At 43.3% G+C, this 22,219-nt stretch overlaps 1 protein-coding gene across 11 annotated transcripts in view; it reads right to left on the bottom strand.

Moving 5' to 3' along the window:
• AKAP11 (A-kinase anchoring protein 11) overlaps nucleotides 1–22,219 on the bottom strand; it is a 65,881-nt gene that overhangs the window by 21,874 nt on the left and 21,788 nt on the right. For 9 of the 11 annotated variants that reach the window (XR_010597780.1, XR_010597781.1, XM_065581172.1 and 6 more), the window contains 4 exons: nucleotides 12,201–12,248; nucleotides 10,010–10,144; nucleotides 6,768–7,032; nucleotides 1,484–6,146 (listed from right to left, as the gene is read on the bottom strand). Coding sequence is in view for 9 of the 11 variants with exons in the window: in XM_065581172.1 (XP_065437244.1) it covers nucleotides 1,484–6,146; nucleotides 6,768–7,032; nucleotides 10,010–10,144; nucleotides 12,201–12,248 (5,111 nt within the window). In the remaining 2 variants the exon portion in view is untranslated. Of the gene's footprint in view, nucleotides 1–574; nucleotides 6,147–6,767; nucleotides 7,033–10,009; nucleotides 10,145–12,200; nucleotides 12,249–22,219 lie in introns of those variants that run through there. The other 2 variants (XM_065581181.1, XM_065581176.1) reach the window with 2 other exon arrangements.

Genomic DNA, 22,219 nt, shown 5'->3' with positions numbered 1-22,219 from the left:
GAATATAAGCTCTTCAGGGCAGAGACCATAATTTATTGTGTGTTTATACACATCATAATTTTGCCTTGAAGAACTGGGAGTAGCCTGGTTGGAGCCATTAGGCACCACCACAGTATGTTAACATATCCAAGTATTACATTATACATCACCAGACCATCTCAGAGTCAAGCAAATAAAACATAGTTTATTGCCAAGCAGATCTCACTCCAAGGCCATGATGAGATAAATACATTGTTATTAATTATTACTCAGTGAAAAACTACGCTGAAGAGCTAGGTTTTGCACTTGGACATGAAAATGGTGTTATTTGAAGTCACTCTGATCTTTGTAAAATCTATTTTCATTAAGAACTAGATGTTAATGTACCTTCTCATTTACTAATTCAACCACATTTGGTGCCATCTTCTATCAAGATATTTAAAGACATTCATTTCTTTCAATATACCTAAAAAATATGGTATAGTTTAAGGACTTGTAATACATTAGTCCTTATCAATAATGTAGAAGGAGCCTGCAAACCAGTTTCTAGTCTGCTTTAATAATCCTTTATCAACAAAAATCATATATAAAAATAAAATCATTCTTATTTAATATTTCATATATACACAATTTTTTTCTTCCAGAAATTGAGACAGTGTTAAAGTGCAATTACAATCAAAATAGACTATTTAAACACCTACTTAATGTAATACGTTTGCTCTTGGGATATGTCTACACCCAGCCGCTAATTCGGCGGCTGGCAATCGAAGTTCTGGGTTCGACTTATCGCGTCTTGTCTGGACGCGATAAGTCGAACCAGGAAGTGCTCGCCGTCGACTGCGGTACTCCAGCTAGACGAGAGGAGTACCGCGGAGTCGACGGGGGAGCCTGCCTGCCGCGTGTGGACCGAGGTAAGTTCGAACTAAGGTACTTCGAACTTCAGCTACGTTATTCACGTAGCTGAAGTTGCGTACCTTAGTTCGATTTGGGGGTTTAGTGTAGACCAAGCCTTGGCGTACATTGCATGTCACAGATTCTGTAAGTCAGTACTTTACAGCTAATGCAGCTATAGACAGAATTGGATTATACTGTGGCGCACAGATCAACTGAATTGTCAACTAAATTCCAGTAATTTATATCACTGATAAAACATTCTGATCAGGATGTTAGAGAAAAAAAAAAGTCACGGAATCCCATTTACCAGAGTCACCCATCAGAGCATAAGTACATTCTAAAGTAGGCTAGAAACTAGTTTGCACTGACATTGAGCTCCTGTAACTGACAAGATCATTATTATTATTAATAAAAAATTCCAAACAGCCTGGAGGCTACCAGCAGGAGGTTCCAAAGTAAACTTTATAATTTAAAATTGTATTTTCAGAACGTAATTGTGGCAAAAAGTGCTTCTGACCATATAAATTTTCAGATTAATAAATTAAGCAAAGTGGGTGCCATTTTCTGGTAACAATAGCAAGAGAATAAGAGGGAGAGAATGTAATGTTACCTTATGTTAACAGCCTGACCAATATTAGTCATAGCTGAAGTCATTATTTCTGTAGTAAGGCTTTCAGCAAAGCTGACTCCACCATGTCCAATACCACTATCAGCTGTCAGACTTGTGTTGCTCAGCTCTCTCTCTGCTTTCTCAATAGCTGCACCAACCACCTTCTCAGAAAATACTGTCTTCTGTTCCATGTCAATGTGAATTTTGGGAATATCAAGGTGAAAAATTCTTGATTTTTGACAGACACCACCCAACCCTGAATTGGGGATCTGCCTGATTCTAGGGAGGGGTTCTTGTCCAGGCAGATGTGGAGATGAACTTCCAGTACAATACTGATATTCCTTCATACTACAGTATCTGCAGGCCGTTCCAGAAAATGGAGACAACTTTTCTGTGTAAGTGAATCTATCCCCATTTTTCCTGTTTTCAGCAGCTTGGAGAACAGCAGACTCCAAACTCATTTCTAAGGTGTCATCCACTACTTTTCTAGCATACTCTTCTATAGCTTGAATGATGCCTTCTCGGTAGCCATATTCATTTAAATTGCCTGTGCTATGATACAGTTTATGTTTTTGTGAGAAAGGAAGAACTGTTTTAGAAAGTGTTGTTTTAAGGCGGTCCCCTGTGGCTTCATCAAATTTAGATTTTCTATACAGACAGGAATCTGTTAAGGATTTTGGCAAGCAAACTGCTGACATTTTCAGTTTTCTTCTGACATCACATGTTATACGATGAGCAAGGGATTCAGAAAAATGTAACAATTCTGTACCTTCAGTTCTGTGTACTTTGTTTATTTCACAGGCTTGGCCTCCACACCTATGAACACCACTTTTCATTTGCCATTTTGTATCCATATCTTTGTTCAATATTTTGAACAGCTCAAGCCTACCATTTACCTGTGTGTTCTGTACAGGAAATATTCTTCTGTTGTATGTCAGTTTGATTTTCCTGGCAGCTTGTTGTAGGCCTGATTTTATAGATCTATAAGCAAGTCTACTAGCATACTGATCCATTATTAACTCACTGTTGCCACCTTCCCTTTTCAGAACTCGAATGATGTGATCTGCATATTCATCGGTCACGCTCTCACAGCTTGGATACCTGTAAGTCAGACCGGTTGTTCCTAAATTCTGAGGTAAAGAAAGTACGGATGAATCTACCTCTCTGGACCACTGGTTTACTACTGGACACCACCTCTCTTTTGACCTACAGTCTCTATCATCTTTTCTGAGAGAAAGACAATCTACATGACAGTTAACCCGCTTCAACCTCAGCAGCTTGCAATGCCTTGATTTTATCATCTTCTTAGCCTCACTGATAACCTTTCCAGCCATATCACCTGCATAATTCCACAACGAATGTAAAGTTTCTTCTGGGATATTTATAAAGGCAGTATACCCACATATTTTGTTTTGTGCATTTAATTGGCAGTGTTTGTCAGATTCTCTTTTAATTGTTTTATCATCTAAATGGGAAGCAGCCATTTCAGTTGCCATAGAAATGATATGACCAGCTAAATGATCAGCATACTGTACAGTTTTCTCTGAATGTTCAGTTTTCTCCACAAGCATTTCAGAGTGTTCTTCGTCTTCACTGCTTTCAACTTCTTCAGAAAGTGATCGCATGAGTTTCAGCATAAACTCTTCCTTTTCCAAGGAGTTATGTTCAGTTGCAGACAAGGCAGCAGCAGATGAGTTATAAGGTGTAGAAGGTGGTGTCGCAGGTGCAAACTCCTTTGCTAATTCTCCCTTGAGTTTCTTGGTTAGCTTCCTTAGGTTCCATTCAGAACTAGTCTGAGATGGTACTAAAGGAGTTGGTGGTGGTGTACCAGGTACTGCACAGACATTTCCATCTCTAATGCTTGATTTATCTTCCATCTGCAAAGAATCTTCACAGCCAAACATCACCAAAGAAAGGTTACTTGCACGTAGAAAACAGCTCTCCTGCCCAAAAGCTGAAGGAGCTAGCGTTGTTTCTTGCATATCATGTTTTTTCAATAGTTTACTTTGGGATTTTATTGAACAGCTTCCTGAATCAGTAAACTCTTCTACATTACACCTAGCGAGAGTCTCAGTAGGACAAGGCGGTGGAGTGCTTGAAGAAAACCTACGTACTTCATTTCCTTTATGTTCCTGAACACAATCTTTAGGCACTGAAAGTAAACACTGAGCAGAGTCAACTGACGTAACAAGAAAATTAGGTGGGTTATTCAGAGGCAGCTGTTGCGGTTCCACAATTATAGGAACAAATCTGTGTTTCTCAGATTCTTGTTTCTTTACTGCACTACGCAGTTCTTTTTTACAGTTATCTGTGTTTATCTGTAAGCCTCCATTACATTCTACAGTCTCGTGTGTGTGAGAGAATATTGATTTAGTTTCATCTACAGAATGTTTTACAATATACTTGGACAAATGATCAGCAAAAGTATTCTTAGGGATATCTCCACCAACACACTGACAACGAGGTGTTTTTCTAGTTACAAAATCTGTATATTCCTCCACTGTTTTGGTAACCCCGGATGAGGTTATTGCTTCATACGCCTCATTTACTATCATATCTACCATTGTTCCAGAGAAACTGTTGATGCTTGTTGGCCCAGTTGTTAAATCTGAAATATTATTCACTCCAGGATTGTTTGTTTGTTTGAAATCATTCTGGTTAAAAAAACATTGCGCACTACTTTCACTGTGATCTGCAGTCAGGTAAATATTTCTAAGAGAAGCCACTTCCTCTTCTCTCTTTTTTGTTGTAAAATATGGCTGTGTAGCGTCTTTGTACATTTTCAGACTGCCATCTGCTGTCGGACAAGTCCATACTTTTGCCTTATAAACATCAGATGAAGTCTGATGTTGACAAAGTGCTGTTCCAGCTAAGGGCACTGGTATTGAACTTACAACACCAGAAGTACAAAACAAGGCTTGTTGTACAGTATATTCTTTTCCAGTTTCTTGTATTGGATTCAATGCTAAAAGTGCATTATCATGAAAATTAGGAAAAGTAGTGGTAGTCTGTGTTGACTGCAATGTACTTTCTGCACTTACATATTTTATGTTGTCCATGGAAACACTAATTGCTGCTTTCGTTGTGAAGGTAACATCAACCTGGGACAATTCAATGAAAGCTTCCTGAATGACAGATTCAGACAAATCTTTGGCATATGATCTCACTACTTTGTCTTCATAATCAAAGGGCCAGTCCTGTGCAGTCGTTGGTGTTGATGGATGTGAAAACTGGCAGACTTCCATGATTCCCTCAAAAATAAGTTCCTCAGTGAGGTCTGCTGCAAATCTTGCAACTGTGTTAGTAAATATTTGTTTCTTTACGTATCGCATTTCTTTTAAAGCACTTGTTATAGCTTCACTGACCATAAAGCTTGCTAGTCCATTAATGGCACGTTCCTTCAGTGACAAGGCTCGCCGCCTTCCTATCTCATAAAAAGCCATTTGAAAGACTGAAGAAGTCAATCTAGCAGCCAAGTGACACAGTGCATTGGTGCATGAAGAAACTCCTTTTTGTAAGTCTTTAAATGCACTACCAAAACTTTTTTCAACCAGTTCTGTTGCAAATTTTTGTACGCTGTCTTTAATCATTAGTGATTTGTGTTTAGATTTAATTTTCTTATCTGGCTCCTTGTCAGAAGTTTTCCTCTGGAGTTCTGCGTTTTGACCTTTTCCCTCTTTTGAGACAATCCTATTAAGGCTGGAAATGTTTTCAGCATGTTTCTGTAGTGATGTAGACGGAGAATGAAAAACAGAACCCAGTATTTCAAATGAAACACTGTTTGCATAATCTGAATATTCATTATAAAGTGCATCATGATTTTGATTAAGCCCATCTCCATAGATATCCATCCGACAAAGACATTCAGTTGAAGCACAGCTCCCTAGTGGGCTGAAAGCTGATGATCTTATAGGGCTGAACAAACTTCCATTGTCTTCTCCTGTTTTCACTGGCCGAGGGGAGTCTGGAACATCAAAGAGGCTGCTATAGGGCGATTCTGGTTTACGAGGAGTTGGCTTCCTTACATTGGCTGGAAGAGTGGGACGATCAAACTTGAATTTTTGAGGATTCATAGTAGTAGTTTTAGAATACAATTGTTCAAGGGCAAGCTTTCTCTTCTGGGGTGGATTACCAAGGATGGGATCCCTTATAAGTTTACAAGTACTTTCCAGAGTCTGTTCCAGTTCATCAAACTGATCAAAACTATCAAAAAATTCACTTACTTCTGAGTCTGAGTCCTCTATACCATCTTTCACTACTGGAATTTTTGGTAGCTGAAGTTTTGCCTTCAAGCTTTTTTGATACCCTTCCTCATCTAAGAAGATAACAGGGCTAGGGCTGGAGCAATCTGACTCAGATGATTCAGCAGGAGAGGAAGAAAACAATGTTTTATGCAAAACATTAACATGTTGATCAGAGGAATTACATGGCTTGTAAAAACTCCTCTGTATCCAAGGATCAGAAATAGAGGTTGTGACTGAATTCTTTACAGATGAAGACAGTTCTTTAAGTCCCAAGATATTTATCAGAGAAGCAGAAGATTTGGCAGATGATTTTCGACGCCCAGAGCTCACAATGATCTTTGAGTCAATAGCTTCTAAACAATGAGCAGGGATGGTCTGTGAAGCAGCATCCCGGTGATTCTTAGTAGTATAGGTTGTACCTAAAAAGAAAAAGAAAATACTTTAAAAACAAAAGAGACTAAAATAGCAAACTGGGTACTTGATTTTGATAGCAATATCTAGATTTGTAATTATTACAATAGCTTAGAGGGTCTTTTAAGACTAGAGAAATTTTTAAAGAATAAAGTATTCCATAAACACTTTATTTTGTCAATGATAGTTCCCCTACTACTGCAGGGGAAGTTCTGCCCTTCTTCTTAGCATATGCGCAATGTGCCTTAGGTGGCGCATGGCCAGGATTCTTCACGGAATTTGGTCCACTGGTTGGATCATTAGCTTCCCCAGCCCAGGCTGGGTACTGATGAGGAGTGTGAAGTGAATGGGACTAAGAGCTCTCGCCTTCATATCACAGATTCTACTTTTTCTGGATCTGACACTGAGTCAAAATCTTTGCTTTATGTCACATGCATGCTGATGTGGAAAGAATGGTGAAATCTCATTTTTTTTTTTTTTTAAATTAAAGGGGTCTTGTATGATGGCAACTGGCAAAAAATAATTCGATATGGGTTTCATGTAGTTTACCACAGCATAAAAATCTCTCTTTAGCCTAAATTGCAACAAACGAGCTCTGCAATCTATTTCAACGGGGCATGAAAACTAACCAGCATTTTGTATCTTTGAAGGTTCATCCTCATCTAAATGCTCAAAAGCAGTGACAAAATCATCCTCAATTGAAGACACCGACTGATTAGTGTCATCATCCTCTGCATGGGACATCTCTGTTTCATGTTTCTGTAATGAGTATACTTCCATTGTATATCTTACACCAGTAGCATATTTACTCAGTAAGGTAAATACAGAATCAACTTTGATCCTTGGGAACGAAGGAGACAATCTCATCACACAAAGCACTCCAGAAAGGTGATTCTTGAGAAAGAAAAACAAGAAAACAAAACAGTGTTCTCAATAACACACTTTCATCTATAATGTAAACTTGGAATCATTTAAAATGGCAAGAACAACAAGAGCACAGGTCAAGGACATAAACTGTAGTGAAATTGCCACTAAAGACATTTGTTAATACTACTGTAATTTAAACGGTATAACAATAATTTAAGTCTTCAATGCATATTACAAAGAAAACTCCATTTTACAGATGAGGAGAGTGAGGTAAAGAGGTTAAGTGATTTATCCAACATCACTAGAGCCAAGTTTGGAGACGGTTTAGAGGCCACTCTTATCCTCTAAGTCAGGGGTCGGCAACCTACGGCACGCGAGCCGATTTTGAGTGGCACGCTGCCTGCCCGGTGAGAGGAGGAGGAGGAGGGGCCGGAAAGCGCCATGCTGGGGGAAGAGGGAAGCTTGGCTGCTGCAGGACCAAGCTTCTGCCTCCTGCCCCCACAGGGGAGAGCGGTGGGGGGGGGGTCCCGGCCCCCTGCCCCACACAGCCCCCCCGCCCACCGGTCTCCCCTACGGGGGCAGGAGGCAGAAGCTTGGTCCTGCGGCAGCCAAGCTTCCCCCAGCGTGGTGCTTTCCTGCCCCTCCTCCTCCCCCTCCCTATCCCTGCCGGCGACAGCCCTTGCGAGGGGGAGGGGGAGCGGAGCAGAGCCGAGCGGCAGCGTGCTCCCTGCTCCATAGAGGAGGCAGAGAGAGGTAGGGACGGGCCTGGGGGAAGGGGGTGGAACAGGGCATATCCCTCCCAGCCCCCTGCCATGAGCCGCTCAGGGCAGGGGGCTGGGAGCCCCCCCACGAGCTGAGCACCCCAGCCTTCTGCCTTGCACCTCCACACACACCCCAGCCCTCTGCCCTGACCTCCCCCCAACACCCAGCCCTCTGCTCTGCACCTCCACACACCCCAGCCCTCTGCCCTGACCTCCCCCCAACACCCAGCCTTCTGCCCTGCACCTCCACACATACCCCAGCCCTCTGCCCTGACCTCCCCCCCCCCAACACCCAGCCTTCTGCCCTGCACCTCCACACACCCCCAGCCCTCTGCCCTGACCTCGAGTCACCCCCAACACCCAGCCCTCTGTCCTGCATCTCCACACACACCCAGCCCTCTGTCCTGAACCCCCCCACACCCAGCCTCCTGCACCTCCTCCCAACACCCAGCCTTCTGCCCTGCACCTCCACACACACCCCAGCCCTCTGCCCTGACCTCGAGTCGCCCCCAACACCCAGCCTTGTGCCCTGCACCTCCACACACACCCCAGCCCTCTGCCCTGACCTCGAGTTGCCCCCAACACCCAGCCTTGTGCCCTGCACCTCCACACACACCCCAGCCCTCTGCCCTGACCTCGAGTTGCCCCCAACACCCAGCCTTGTGCCCTGCACCTCCACACAACCCCCAGACTTATAGAGACAGACCTTCTAAAAGACGTTAACATGTATTACCGGCACGCGAAACCTTAAATTAAAGTGAATAAATGAAGACTCGGCACACCACTTCTGAAAGGTTGCCGACCCCTGCTCTAAGTACATTCTGAATATAGGAATTCTTTAGCATGAATAAATCGCTACACTAAACAAAAACAAAAAACAAAACAAAAGAGAAAAAAAACAAACTTCTGGTTTGTTCTAAGTAGTTTTACTCCTGCAAGTAATACAATTACTTCATTATACATTATTAGTCAAAACAGTTTTAACAAATTCTAGCTATCTTTACTGACATTTGGAGAGGAAATGGGAAGTATCAAGTGTTGGGAGCACCTAACCTATCCTGTAACTTCTCTCCCCTGTTGTTTGACAGAAGAATAGCACTATATCCAAGAAGAATAAGGGCATATCTACATCACAAAATTTAGTCGACATAAGTCAACAAACAGCCACCTCAGTAATTAATTTGAATTTTAATGTCCACCCTATGCTCCTTCTGTCGGCGGTGTGCGATCTCACTAGGAGGACACTGCCGTCGACCTAACTACATCGACTTAAGCGCTATACTTCTCAGAGGTGGAGTTATTAAGTCAGCATAGTGGGTGACTTACATTGGCGGGAGCAACGTTTTAGTGCAGACACTTACAGAGTTAGGCTAATAAGATGCCTTACGTCGACCTAACTCTGTAGAGTAGACCAGGCCTCACTCAGCCAGTTTCATCTTCCTTCCAAATGGCAGTACAAAGGGACTATGGTGTGGGGAGCAGAGATATGTGGACTACTGGATGAGCACACAGGCATTTTGCAGACGGCAGCTGAACATGCAGTTCAGCTGCTTTCACTGCATGCTCACTGTCAGGCAAGTCTGCTGATGCTCAGCCATGTTCAACACAGCCAACTGTGGTTCACTTTGGGGATGTCTCCAATTTTTTCCTCTTGGCCATCGAGACTCAGACTTTTGAATGGTGAAGAGGAAGGGAGAAAGGGCCCCACAGGGACTGGTTCCTAGCACATTTTCCTGCACAAATTTGCTGTTGCCTAGTTCAGTGCTTATGGCTTCCACAGCAGAGTATCTTCCTAGAACTAGGAAGGAGAGAGGAAAGTACCTATGATAAAGTACCTTGCATTTCTTAATATTTCATAAATTGCAGCAGGAATGTCTTTAGTCAGTATAATATTTATACCACTATTAATAATATTAAAAATACCATCAGACAAGCTGGGTGAGCTCTGTGCAAACTCTGTGTAAGCTCGAAGATGTGTGTCTTTCACCAACAGAAATTGGTCCAATAAAAGATACATTACTTTACTCACCTTGTGTCTCTAATATCCTGGGCCTAACATAGCTACAACACTAAAAATACCAGAGCACTTATATAACACATATAGCTGCAAAATGCATTAATAAAGTAGCAATACTTGGCCAGGTTATTGCCAGGATTACTTTGTAACACACATTTGAAAGATGAAGAAACTGCAAAACACATTCATATTCCGTGTACCTTATAAAAAGGATTAGGAATTTTACCTGATGTTTAGAGACATCGCTGGTTTCCATGGGTTTATTTATATCCTTTAGAAAAATAACTTCATTTTCATTTAGACTACAGAAATGGAGTGATTTCAGAACATCTGGGAGCTCTACAGAAACAGCAGCCAATTCCTAATTCAAACACAAATTCACACACTAAGCATAAAACTAATATGTTAATGGTAAGGAAACTTTTTGATCTGGAGCACTAGAAAGTTAAATAAATATCGCCAGCCTCTAAGTCTGTGAAAATCACCACTCTCTTTCCCTTCAGTTTTCCAATTATATTCCCACACCAAATTGAAATCCTGCTTAAAAGGCTAGTTTACAACAGTGTTCTAATTCAAATCTCAAGATACCTCTACCAGAAGAAATATAATATCACTGCCTCTCAAGACTCAGGGAAACTTTTAAAAGCACCAAGGAGAGACTTGGGAGTAGTAAAGAGCAACAGAACATCACAGCAGGTATGTAAACACACAGAGGGAACATTTGCATACAACTGTTTCCATCTGGTAATCTCCACATGCTGTAGGTTCACCATTATCAGGCTTGTATCTGAGCAGAATATTTAAAAAAAAATAATCAATTCAGGCTTATGATTAACTAGGATTTTGGTCAACATGGAATTATGTTTACCTAAAATAAATATGTTGAAAAAAAATGAGCGTTTAATATTATATTACTTACTTTTTAATACAGCATAAACATTGAGAAATTTTTAAAATTACGCTCAATCCACTATAAATTATTGAACACAGTGGACCCAGCTTTCTCTTAGTAAACAGAATTCTTTGTGCAACCTCAAGTAGAGAGCCCAAGGTTTGGACCTGTGTGCTTAGAAGAATATCTGTAAAGTGATTATTTTTACAGCACCCTTAGTGTACTTGGCACTGAATGCAAGTCTAAGCATAATTTAACTCACAATATTTATCCTTTTGTTTTTACCTACCAATGGACCGTTAACTATGAAAGCCTCTATATTTAATGATTAACACCTTCCACGATACACCTTGTGATTTATATTAGCTATGGAGAGGATAAGTCATTTTGAGGTTCATGACCTAATCAGCAGCCTCTTTGGTATGGTTTTCTAAGACATTTATTATTTTCCATTACAAGAACACACACAAAAAGTAAAATGTCTAAAAGGTACAAGCTAAGTTTTATGTCTCCTGATTTTCTTTTACACTTTATTGCACATGTTTAAATGCAAATACTGACACCCTGAAACCAAAATAATTTTAAAATTAACCACAATGTACTAATAAAATCAACAGCTCAGTGATACTTCTAAGATTTATTTCACACCACTCTACTTCAAATTGCAAGTAAATCATATTTCTCACTTATTTGTAAAACTCTAACTACACAGTAGTCAAAAGTTCTACTTTGATATGACCTATAACATGCTGGGAAGGAGGAAAGCATGAATTGCAAAGTAGTTTAATATATGACCTATAACATCTGGAACTAGGAGAGAGAGAACTACAAAGTAGTTTAAGGGCTTGTCAACACAGAATGTGCACGCATTTAATGAAAGGTAAGTTGTTAAACAGATTTAGTTTAGTACAATTTTGTGCCTGGAGTTTCTTACATTGTTTTAAACTTGTCTGATATCATTTTAGCTTGTACCTATAGTTTACAAGAGTGTTCACATAAAAAGTAGCACTGATTTATCCTCACTTCTGAAGTTAAACCAGGCCTGAGACTAAACACACACAAGAGAGGGTTAAATCCCTAATATTTTTTATAGTTGCATGAAATAGTCATCATACTTTTGTTACACTCTTGTTTTAAAAACAAGAACTGCTTATCTAACTCTCCTAAGACTATCTTAAGATCTGGCCACGGGTATTTCAAAAAGCACAGACCCCAAGGCTGGCACTCAAATTAACAAAAAAAAAAAAACCAACCAAACAAAAAAAAAATTTAAAAAAATGGAGGTTTAAGATTTTCCAGGCTTCTATATTCCAAATGAATACAAAACACTGGCGGTCATATGAAAATAAAAAAAATTAAAACTGTTAATTTCAATGTTTAAAACAGACCATTTATTTTAAAAAGCATGTTCCACAGCATATTCTTGAAGTAAAATAAGTATTAGGGCTCCCACACCAAAAACCATGAAATATCTCAGTTATAACTCAAGTGCTGGAGACAGTCATTTTTTGTATATACACATTACCTGCATATGAGCAGCATCTGTCTCTCCAGCAAAACCTAGAAATGTGATCTGTAAAACAAGCATACAAACAATTTGAAATACAAGATCCAGAAAGAGTATCCTGGTTTTCTAATTATAGAGAAAGCTGCTTAGAACTGAAAAGTGTAATGACTATTTAAAGTAAAGCTTCATACTGTTATCCTCAAGATCCATTATGCCAGGAGAAATGGCCTTGTTCGGAGAATATAAATTGGTTCTGTTTTGCTCCAATAATTTAGGAGGAAAAACTATCTAACAGTTTGTTTTGAATCATAAGATTAGGGGGAAAAAAGTCTCATCTAATGCTTTGTTCCAAGTGCTAAATAAAAATACTGTTTCAGGAAGGCTCTTGGTCAATCTCGATGGTCACTGATTCCCAAAGGAAAGAAACTCAGGTGCCTGAAAACCAGTCACAGCTGCAGGGTGTAAGCAATTGATATCCAACATGTCCCAGTCTAGGAGTGGAAAAATTATGAGAGTCCATCCCAAGATAGGTAAAAGCAGAGAGTATGTACTCAGAGACCAGAAAGGGGAGAGCTAGCCTGTAACCATACCACAATCTCAAACTTAATTCCATTTTAACATCGGTTTATTTTTTTATTTGGGAATGCACTATACAGATTTCAATACAAATGATGCTAAAATATTTACTAAAATAAGAGTCACACAGCAGTTTAATATTAAGGTCAAAGCTGCGATACAGGCATCTACTCTGCAAAAATCCAAGATCTGCGGAATTTGATGTTATTTACCTTGGTAACCACTGCTCCGACTTCAAATATATTACACCTCTACCCCGATATAACGCAACCCAATATAACATGAATTCGTATGTAACGCGGTAAAGCAGTGCTCCGGGGGGATCTGGCGGATCAAAGCAAGTTCGATATAACGCAGTTTCACCTATAATGTGGTAAGATTTTTTAGCTCCCGAGGACAGCGTTATATCTGGGTAGAGGTGTACCACCATCTCAGATATACTTTAATGTACACAAAAACTAAGTTTAAAAAGATTATTAAGGTTGTAAAGTCACAAACAAAAAAGTTAAGAAATGCCAAAATTACAGTTGCCCATACAACCTTAATTTTGCCTCCTGCTGCATATTCATTAGGATATCTTTAATTACATGATCACATACTATTTTAGCCACAGGACTAGGCCTCATTTAGTGCACAGGAAAGTGTCCATTTAATTAGCAGCTATTTAATATTGTGTTTTAGTTTCATTGTTCTATATCAGGGGTAGGGAACCTATGGCACAGGTGCTGAAGGCGGCACGCAAGCTGATTTTCAGTGGCACTCACACTGCCTGGGTCCTGGCCACTGGCCCGGGGGGCTCTGCATTTTATTTCATTTTAAATGAAACTTCTTAAACATTTTAAAAACCTTATTTACTTTACATACAACAATAGTTTAGTTATATATTATAGGATTATATAAAGAGACCTTCTAAGAACATTAAAATGTATTACTGGCACGTGAAACCTTAAATTAGAGTGAATGAATGAAGACTCGGCACTGCACTTCTGAAAGGTTGCCAACCCCTGTTCTATATTTACCACATATTATTATTACAAACCCTGCTCTGAAGGCAGAATTATTCATTTTCTCATGGGCTCTTCTCTGATGTTCATCACTATAGTATCTTAGTGCTTTACAAACACTAATGAATTTAAGACACACACACACACACACACACACACACACACACACACACACACAGTAAGATGAGGGAATATAACTATCCCAATTTTACAGATGGAAAAGGAGTTTCCAGTGTAGCATTCAACTGCCTTAACCCGGAGACCATTCCTTCTCTTCCTGCAATCCCCTGCCTCATTCACTGCATGCCTTCCAACTTCTGGAACACATGAGACAGGAGTCCTATAGACAATAGCCTCCTTCACTATACAATCTTGATTCATCCCCAGAACAGATCCATCTTGTGCACTGAATGAGGCAAGCAAGGGTCCTGTGGAAAAAACAGTATGTAATTTAAAGATGGCACTGTAACACACAAGCACAAGGCAGCTGAATTAAGGTTGCGCACACAAACTTAACTCTGGCATTTCTAAGTTTGGATTGCTTGATTTTGCAATCTAATATTCCCATAATGTAGGGTGGTGGGGGAGGGGGGTAATATAACTTCCTAGGTTTTTAAAAAAGCTAACTAAAAAAAGACCCCAGGAATTCCATCATGTGGCATTCATATTGGGTTCACATAGGTCATCAGCAGAGCTGGAAAATTTAGATCCGCCACACAAACCTCTATTACTTGAGCTAACTGAGTAACTGATATTGGTAGTAGGTGGTCATCCTCTGTGGACCAGCATTAGAGATGAGTCACACTTTGCCAGTGGGCTTCTCAGCTATTCAATGACAGCAGAACAAGAGTGACATTCAGGAATTTGGGGTGCTATTCCAGGCTCTGGAGGGAGTGTGCTTTACGGGGCCCAGACTATTTTGCCCATCCCCCACAAGCTTATCCCCTTCTGCCTCATTCCCATCAACCTGTCCCAGACCCAGTCCTGTCTCTTCCCCACTTCAGACTCCTTGTCCCAGTCTCCACTCCTCCGGCTTATCACCCCAGTCCCAATCTCCTTGCCTAGCCAGTCCCCCCAGGCTCACTGTTCAAGCCCCGATCTCCCCCACTCCCCACACCTAGTCCTAATATCCTTGCTCAGAAAGTCCCAGTTCTGCTCTCTCCCACCACAACTCCCTTTACCCAGTCTCCTTGCTCAGTCTGTTTACCCCTCTTGGCTACTTATCCTATCTATCCTACATGCTCCCAGTCCTATACTCCCTTTCCAGTCTCTTAGAAGCATAAAATCGTAAACTGGAAGGGACCTCAAGGGGTCATCCAGTCCAATCCCCTGTGCTCAAGGCAGGACTAAGTATTATCTAGAACATCCCTGACAGGTGTTTGTCTAATCTGCTCTCAAAAAATCTCCAATGACAGAGATTCCACACTCTCCCTAGGCAATTTATTCCAGTGTTTAACTACCCTGATGGTTAGGAAGTTTTTCCTAATGTCCAACTTAAATTGCAGCAAGGGTGGTTTTAAATCCATTGCTCTTTGTCCTATCTGCAGAGGTTAACAAGAACAATTCTTCTCCCTCCTCCTTGTAACTATCTCTTATGTACTTGAAAACTTATGTCCCCCACGCAGTCTTCTCCAGACTAAACAAACCCAATTTTTTTCAATCTTTCCTCAGAGGTCATGTTTTCTAGACCTTTAATAATTTTTGCTGCTCTTCTCTGGACTTTCTCCAATTTGCCCATATGCAGTGTGTTTATAATATGCAAATTTAATCTAGGAAAATATTTACATATTTACATAATAAACAAACTCAACCTGGATGCTGAAAGTCAAGCTATTATTTTTCTTTTACATATCACTAGTAATAAAGATAATGAAACTGGACTTTGGTTAATAATTATGTTGATAAGCAAGTCAAAGAGAATTCAGCTCACTTTCAAAACTCACTTTCTAATAATTTCACTGGTTCTGCAGTGGTAATAAGAGTTAAAACTAATAAAAGGCTGTCAGTAAGGTAAGCAGACAGAATATATACAAAAAGCAGATCTGTTAAATGAGGTGCTATTTTCATAAAACATTGAAGTTGATAATGCCTCTTCAATTCAACCAATATGCACATATTTGTACTGCAATTGTTCTCTCTCCTTTACTCACCATATGATATTATATTTGAAGAAACTGCCTTTATAAAATTCAAATAGTTTTGAATGAATGCAGTTTGGACTGAAAGGTTCAAAAGATACCAAAAAAAAATCCAACACAAGTTGTTTTTTAATCAAACTTGTTCAGTATACCTTATGTTGAAATGCAATCATACAGATTAAATTAACATTTTAATCACCCTGCTCATCAGGAAACCACAGAATGTAGGGCTGGAAATGACCTCAAGAAATCATCTAGTCCAACCCCTTACAGTGAGGCAGGATTAAGTACATCTAGATCATCCCTGTCAGGTGTTTGTTCTTTAAAACCACCAATAACAGGAACTCCCTTGGTAAGCACTGTTCCAGTGCTTAAAATATTTTTCCTAATAAAAAATAATGTATAAAAAATAGAAGAAAGTGGAAGTTGTTAGTAATGAATATAGATCATATAGAAGCTAAGAACTCTAGAAAACGGCTAAAGGAAGCAAAGGGACACAGGAGAAATCTAAAGCCAGCAGAGTTAAGGACAATAAGGAACAAAAAGAATCCTGACAATAGTAGAATGAACTAATTTCTGATGTCTTTTTTGAAAACTGTTCTTGGGTTTTTACTCGAAATGCAATTCTATTTTGACAAATGTATTAATTGGTTTGTGGGGTACCACATTTATTGTCTTCATGATTTAAAAAAAAAAAAAATCTGCTCAGTTTGCAAGTACAGGAACTCCTCACTTAACGTTGTAGTTATGTTCCTAGAAAATGCGACTTCAAGCAAAATGATGTTATGTGAATCCAATTTCCCCATAAGAATTAATATAAACGAGGGGGTTAGGTTCCAGGGAAATTTTTTTCCCCAAAAGATTATATATTATATATATACACACACACACAAACACACAGTATAAGTTTTAAACAAACAATTTAATACTGGTACACAGTGATGATTGTAAAGCTTGGTTGAGGTGGAGGAGTCAGAGGATGGGATATTTCCCAGGGAATGCCTTACTGCTAAATAAACTAGCAAATAAACCCTTGAGCCCCTCAAGGGTTAACTCTCACAACACTCTACAAGGCAGCAGGAAAGGAGGGAGGGCAGACAGACACACACCCTGTGTGTGAGAGAAAAAAAATGCACATTTCCCCTTTAAGTAGCTGACCCCAGGCTTAAGTACACTGCCTTGTTAATTAAATCAGCTTGCTGAGACCTGAGACGCTCCCTCCCTCCATTGTATGTCCCCCCTGCTCTATGGAAGATGGGGTAAGCGGGGTGCAGGAGCAGGGGGGAGGGGGAGATACCCTGACATTAGCCCCTCTTTTCCCCGCTCCCTCCCATACAGCAAGCAGGAGTCTTTGGGAGCAGCTCCAAGGCAGAGGGCAGGAGCAGCACGTACTAGTGGGGGGAGGGACAGCTACTGCACAGGGAACTTAGGGGAGCTGCTGGTCCACCCTTGTTCCAACCACCCACCAGCTAGCTGCAACGGGCTGCTCTCCCTGCAAGCAGTGGACAAAACAGGCGACTGCCAAACGACATGAGAAGGGAGCATTTCACAACTTTAAACGAGCATGTTCCCTAATAGATCAGCAACTTAACATCGAAACAACGTTAACGGGGACGACTAAGTGAGGAGTTCCTGTAAAAGTAGAAGGCTTTTCTAACTGCTTAAGTGCAAACTCACCCTGCAGCTCTGAAAATCAAGCTGGATATTTTTCTTCTCATACAGACCAGATTCTGCTATTAGTTATACCTGTGCAACTCCATGTTATTCAAATTATACCCTCATTTAAATATGTGGAACATCTGTGTTAGACTTCATCAAGATTGCATAATATAATAGAGGCAAAAATGTGGTCCTTTAATTAAAACTTTAACAACTCTGTTGATAATACATGAGCCAGAAGAGAATCCAGCTCCAACTCTCATAGCTGTATTACCCCTACAAAAACAGAAGTAAACTTACATTGTCAGTAAGTCAGCAGATATGACTATAAACACACAAAGGGGGAACAGATTTACAGAGCAAGAATATGCCATTTTTACAAAAAGTCACTTTTCAGATGAGAAAAGACGGTTACTCACCGTTGTAACTGTTGTTCTTCGAGATGTGTTGCTCATATCCATTCCATTAGGTGTGTGCGCGCCGCGTGCACGATCGTCGGAAGATTTTTACCCTAGCAACACCGGCGGGTCGGCTGTGGAGCCCCCTAGAGTGGCGCCTTCATGGCGCTGAATATATACCCCAGCCGACCCGGCGCCCCCTCAGTTCCTTCTTGCCGGCTACTCCGACAGTGGGGACGGGGGGCGGGTTTGGAATGGATATGAGCAACACATCTCGAAGAACAACAGTTACAAGGGTGAGTAACCGTCTTTTCTTCTTCGAGTGCTTGCTCATATCCATTCCATTAGGTGACTCCCAAGCCCAACTTAGGTGGTGGGGTCGGAGTGAGACATTGCTGTGTGCAAAACCGCTGATCCGAAGGCAGCATCGTCCCTGGACTGCTGCACTAGTGCATAGTGAGCTGTAAACGTGTGGACTGATGACCAAACCGCCGCTCTACAAATGTCCTGGATCGGAACATGTGCCAGGAAAGCAGTCGAGGAGGCTTGGGCCCTCGTGGAGTGAGCGGTGAGGTGCGGTGCTGAGACACCTGCCAGGTCATAGCAAGTCCGGATGCAAGCCGTAATCCAGGAGGATAGGCGTTGTGAGGAGACCGGTGAGCCTTTCATTCGGTCGGCCACTGCGACGAAGAGTTGCGTCGTCTTTCTAAAGTGCTTTGTGCGGTCAATATAGAAGGCCAGGGCCCTTCGCACGTCCAGGGAATGCAAACGTTGATCCTGGCGAGTAGCATGTGGTTTAGGGTGAAAGACCGGGAGAAATATATCCTGGTTGATATGAAATGGAGAAACCACCTTAGGGAGAAAGGCAGGATGTGGACGAAGCTGCACTTTATCCTTATGGAAAACTGTGTAAGGGGGCTCGGACGTAAGCGCCCTGAGTTCAGAAACGCGCCTTGCTGAGGTGATGGCTACGAGGAAGGCTGTCTTCCAGGATAGGTACAGAAGTGAACAGGTGGCCAGTGGCTCGAATGGAGGACCTGTGAGCTTGGAGAGAACCAGGTTGAGGTCCCACGTCGGAACGGGCTGACGTTGTTGTGGGTACATCCGGTCTAAGCCCTTGAGGAATCTAACGACCATCGGGTTAGAGAATACCGAAGACGCGAGTTCCCCTGGGTGAAAGGCCGATATAGCGGCCAGGTGAACTCTAATTGAAGATATCGCCAACCCCTGCTGCTTTAGGGAGAGGAGATATTCCAAAATGAGAGGAATAGGTGCCTGCAACGGGGACGTGGCTCGTTGTTCGCACCAACAGGAGAACCGCTTCCACTTGGCCAGGTACGTGGTGCGTGTTGAGGGCTTCCTACTGCTCAGCAGAATCTGTTGAACAGAGTGCGAGCATTGCTGCTCTGCCTGGGTGAACCATGGAGCAGCCACGCCGTGAGGTGGAGTGATTGCAGGTCGGGGTGACGCAGCCGGCCGTGGTCCTGCGTGATGAGATCCGGATACAATGGAAGCGGGATCGGTGTCTGAACCGAGAGTTCCAACAGCGTGGTGTACCAATGTTGTCTCGGCCACGCTGGAGCGACCAGAATTACCTGTGCCTGGTCTCTGCGCAATTTGAGCAGTACCTTGTGGACCAGAGGAAACGGAGGGAAGGCGTAAAACAGGTGGTCTTTCCAGGGAAGGAGAAACGCATCCGAGAGGGAGCCCGGAGCTCGACCTTGCAGGGAGCAGAACACGTGGCACTTCCTGTTGTCTCGGGATGCAAACAGGTCTATCTGGGGAAACCCCCACCTCTGGAAGATGGAATGTATAATGTCCGGACGGATAGACCACTCGTGCGTCTGGAAGGACCTGCTGAGTCGATCCGCTAGAGTGTTCTGGACTCCAGGGAGGAACGATGCCGTGAGGTGGATTGAGTGGGCGATGCAGAAGTCCCACAGGCGAATGGCCTCTTGGCATAGAATTGACGAACGTGCTCCTCCTTGCTTGTTGATGTAAAACATGGCCGTGGTGTTGTCGATGAGAACTAACACACAGCGGCCACGTAGGAGGTTGAGAAATGCCTGGCACGCCAGGCGCACCGCCATCAGTTCCCGAACATTGATGTGCAGGGCTAGTTGGGGTGCAGTCCACAGGCCCTGGGTATGGTGCTCGTTGAGATGGGCGCCCCAACCCAGAGATGAAGCGTCTGTGACCAGGTGCAGAGAGGGTTGTGGGGCGTGAAACGGCATCCCCTCGCAAACCACACTGTGATCTAGCCACCAGGTGAGGGAGGTCAGGACCGAGTTCGGGACCGTGACCACCATGTTCAGGCTGTCCCGATGTGGGCGGTATACCGATGACACCCAGGTCTGGAGTGGGCGAAGCCGAAGTCTGGCATGCCTGGTTACGTACGTGCAGGAAGCCATGTGGCCCAGCAGGGTGAGGCACGACCTCACCGTGGTAGTTGGGAAGGCCCTGAGCCCTTGAATGAGGCTCGTGATGGTACAAAAGCGGTTGTCTGGCAGGATGGCTTGTGCACGTCTGGAGTCTAGGACTGCGCCGATGAATTCTATTCTCTGGGTAGGTTCCAGAGTGGATTTGTCCTTGTTGAGCAGGATGCCCAACTCGTTGAATGTGTGCACTATTATGTGGACGTGAGCTTGAACTTGCTCTTTGGTGCGACCGCGTACCAGCCAGTCGTCTAGGTACGGGAACACCTGTATCCCTTGTCGACGAAGGTACGCTGCCACGACAGCCATACATTTCGTGAACACCCGTGGGGCCGAGGATAGGCCGAAGGGAAGGACTGCAAATTGGTAGTGCACCGCGTTTACCACGAATCGCAGGAAGCGTCTGTGAGGTGGGTAAATTGAGATGTGAAAGTATGCGTCTTTCATGTCGAGGGCGGCGAACCAGTCTCCAGGATCGAGGGAAGGGATAATGGCCCCCAAAGAGACCATGCGGAACTTCAACTTTACTACGAATCTGTTGAGTCCGCGCAAGTCCAAGATGGGTCGCAGACCTCCTTTGGACTTGGGGATCAGGAAGTAACGGGAATAAAATCCCCTGCCCCTTAACTCTATCGGAACCTCCTCTATGGCCCCCATGGCCAGGAGCGTAGAAACCTCCTGAATAAGAAGTTGCTCGTGAGAAGGGTCCCTGAAGAGGGACGGGGAAGGGGGGGAGGAGGGGGGGATTGAAGAAAACTGGATAGCGTATCCCCTCTCCACCGTGCGGAGGACCCAACGGTCCGAAGTTATAAGGGACCAAGCATGGTGGAAGTGGGAGAGGCGATCCCGAAAGGAGGGGGCTGGATCCTGGGGGATGACTGGGGCGCCGTCCTCGACCGCACCTTCAAAAGTTCTGCCTGGGGCCTGAAGGTGGTCTAGGTGGCCCTTGGTTCTGGCCGGGTTGAGGGCCGGTCCACCTTCTTCTACCACCTCGCCCTCGCCTCCGGGCCGAGTCCTGTCTCTGACGAGGCGGGGGGGGGGGGGGGTAGAAGCGCTGAGGCTGCGGCCTAAATGGCCTGCGCTGAGGGCCCGCAACATGCATCCCCAGGGAGCGCATGATTGTTCTCGAGTCCTTGAGGCTCTGCAGGCGAGAGTCCGTCTTATCTGAGAACAATCCATGACCCTCAAAGGGGAGATCTTGTAGGGTTTGCTGCAGCTCCGGAGGCAAACCCGAAACCTGAAGCCAGGAGATCCTGCGCATAGCGATACCCGAAGCCAGGGTCCTCGCAGCTGAGTCTGCAATGTCCAAGGAGGCCTGCAAGGAGGTCCGAGCCACCTTCTTGCCCTCCTCTACCATGGCTCCAAACTCTTCCCTGGACTCTTGGGGAATCAACTCCTTAAACTTCCCCATAGAGTTCCAGGAGTTGAAATTGTAGCGGCTCAGTAGCGCCTGTTGGTTCGCCGCTCTAAGTTGTAGCCCTCCGGCTGAGTAAACCTTACGGCCAAACAGATCAAGCCTCTTAGCCTCTTTTGATTTAGGCGCTGCAGCCTGCTGGCCGTGACGCTCTCGTGCATTCACTGATTCCACCACCAGTGAACACGGTTGGGGGTGGGTATACAGGTACCCATAGTCCTTAGACGGGACAAAGTATTTCCTTTCCACCCCTCTCGCTGTGGGTGGAATAGAGGCAGGAGTTTGCCATATCGTATCCGCATTCGTTTGGATCGTGCGGATCAGGGGTAACGCCACCCTCGATGGGGCATCCGCTCCAAGGATATTCACGATCGGGTCGTGCACCTCCACTATCTCCTCCGCCTGCAGGTCCA

Source organism: Chrysemys picta, chromosome 1, assembly GCF_011386835.1.
Source record: "Chrysemys picta bellii isolate R12L10 chromosome 1, ASM1138683v2, whole genome shotgun sequence".
Lineage (NCBI taxonomy): Eukaryota > Metazoa > Chordata > Testudines > Emydidae > Chrysemys > Chrysemys picta.
Note: the sequence above shows the minus strand (reverse complement) of the source record. Positions and strands in the feature narration are given on the sequence as shown.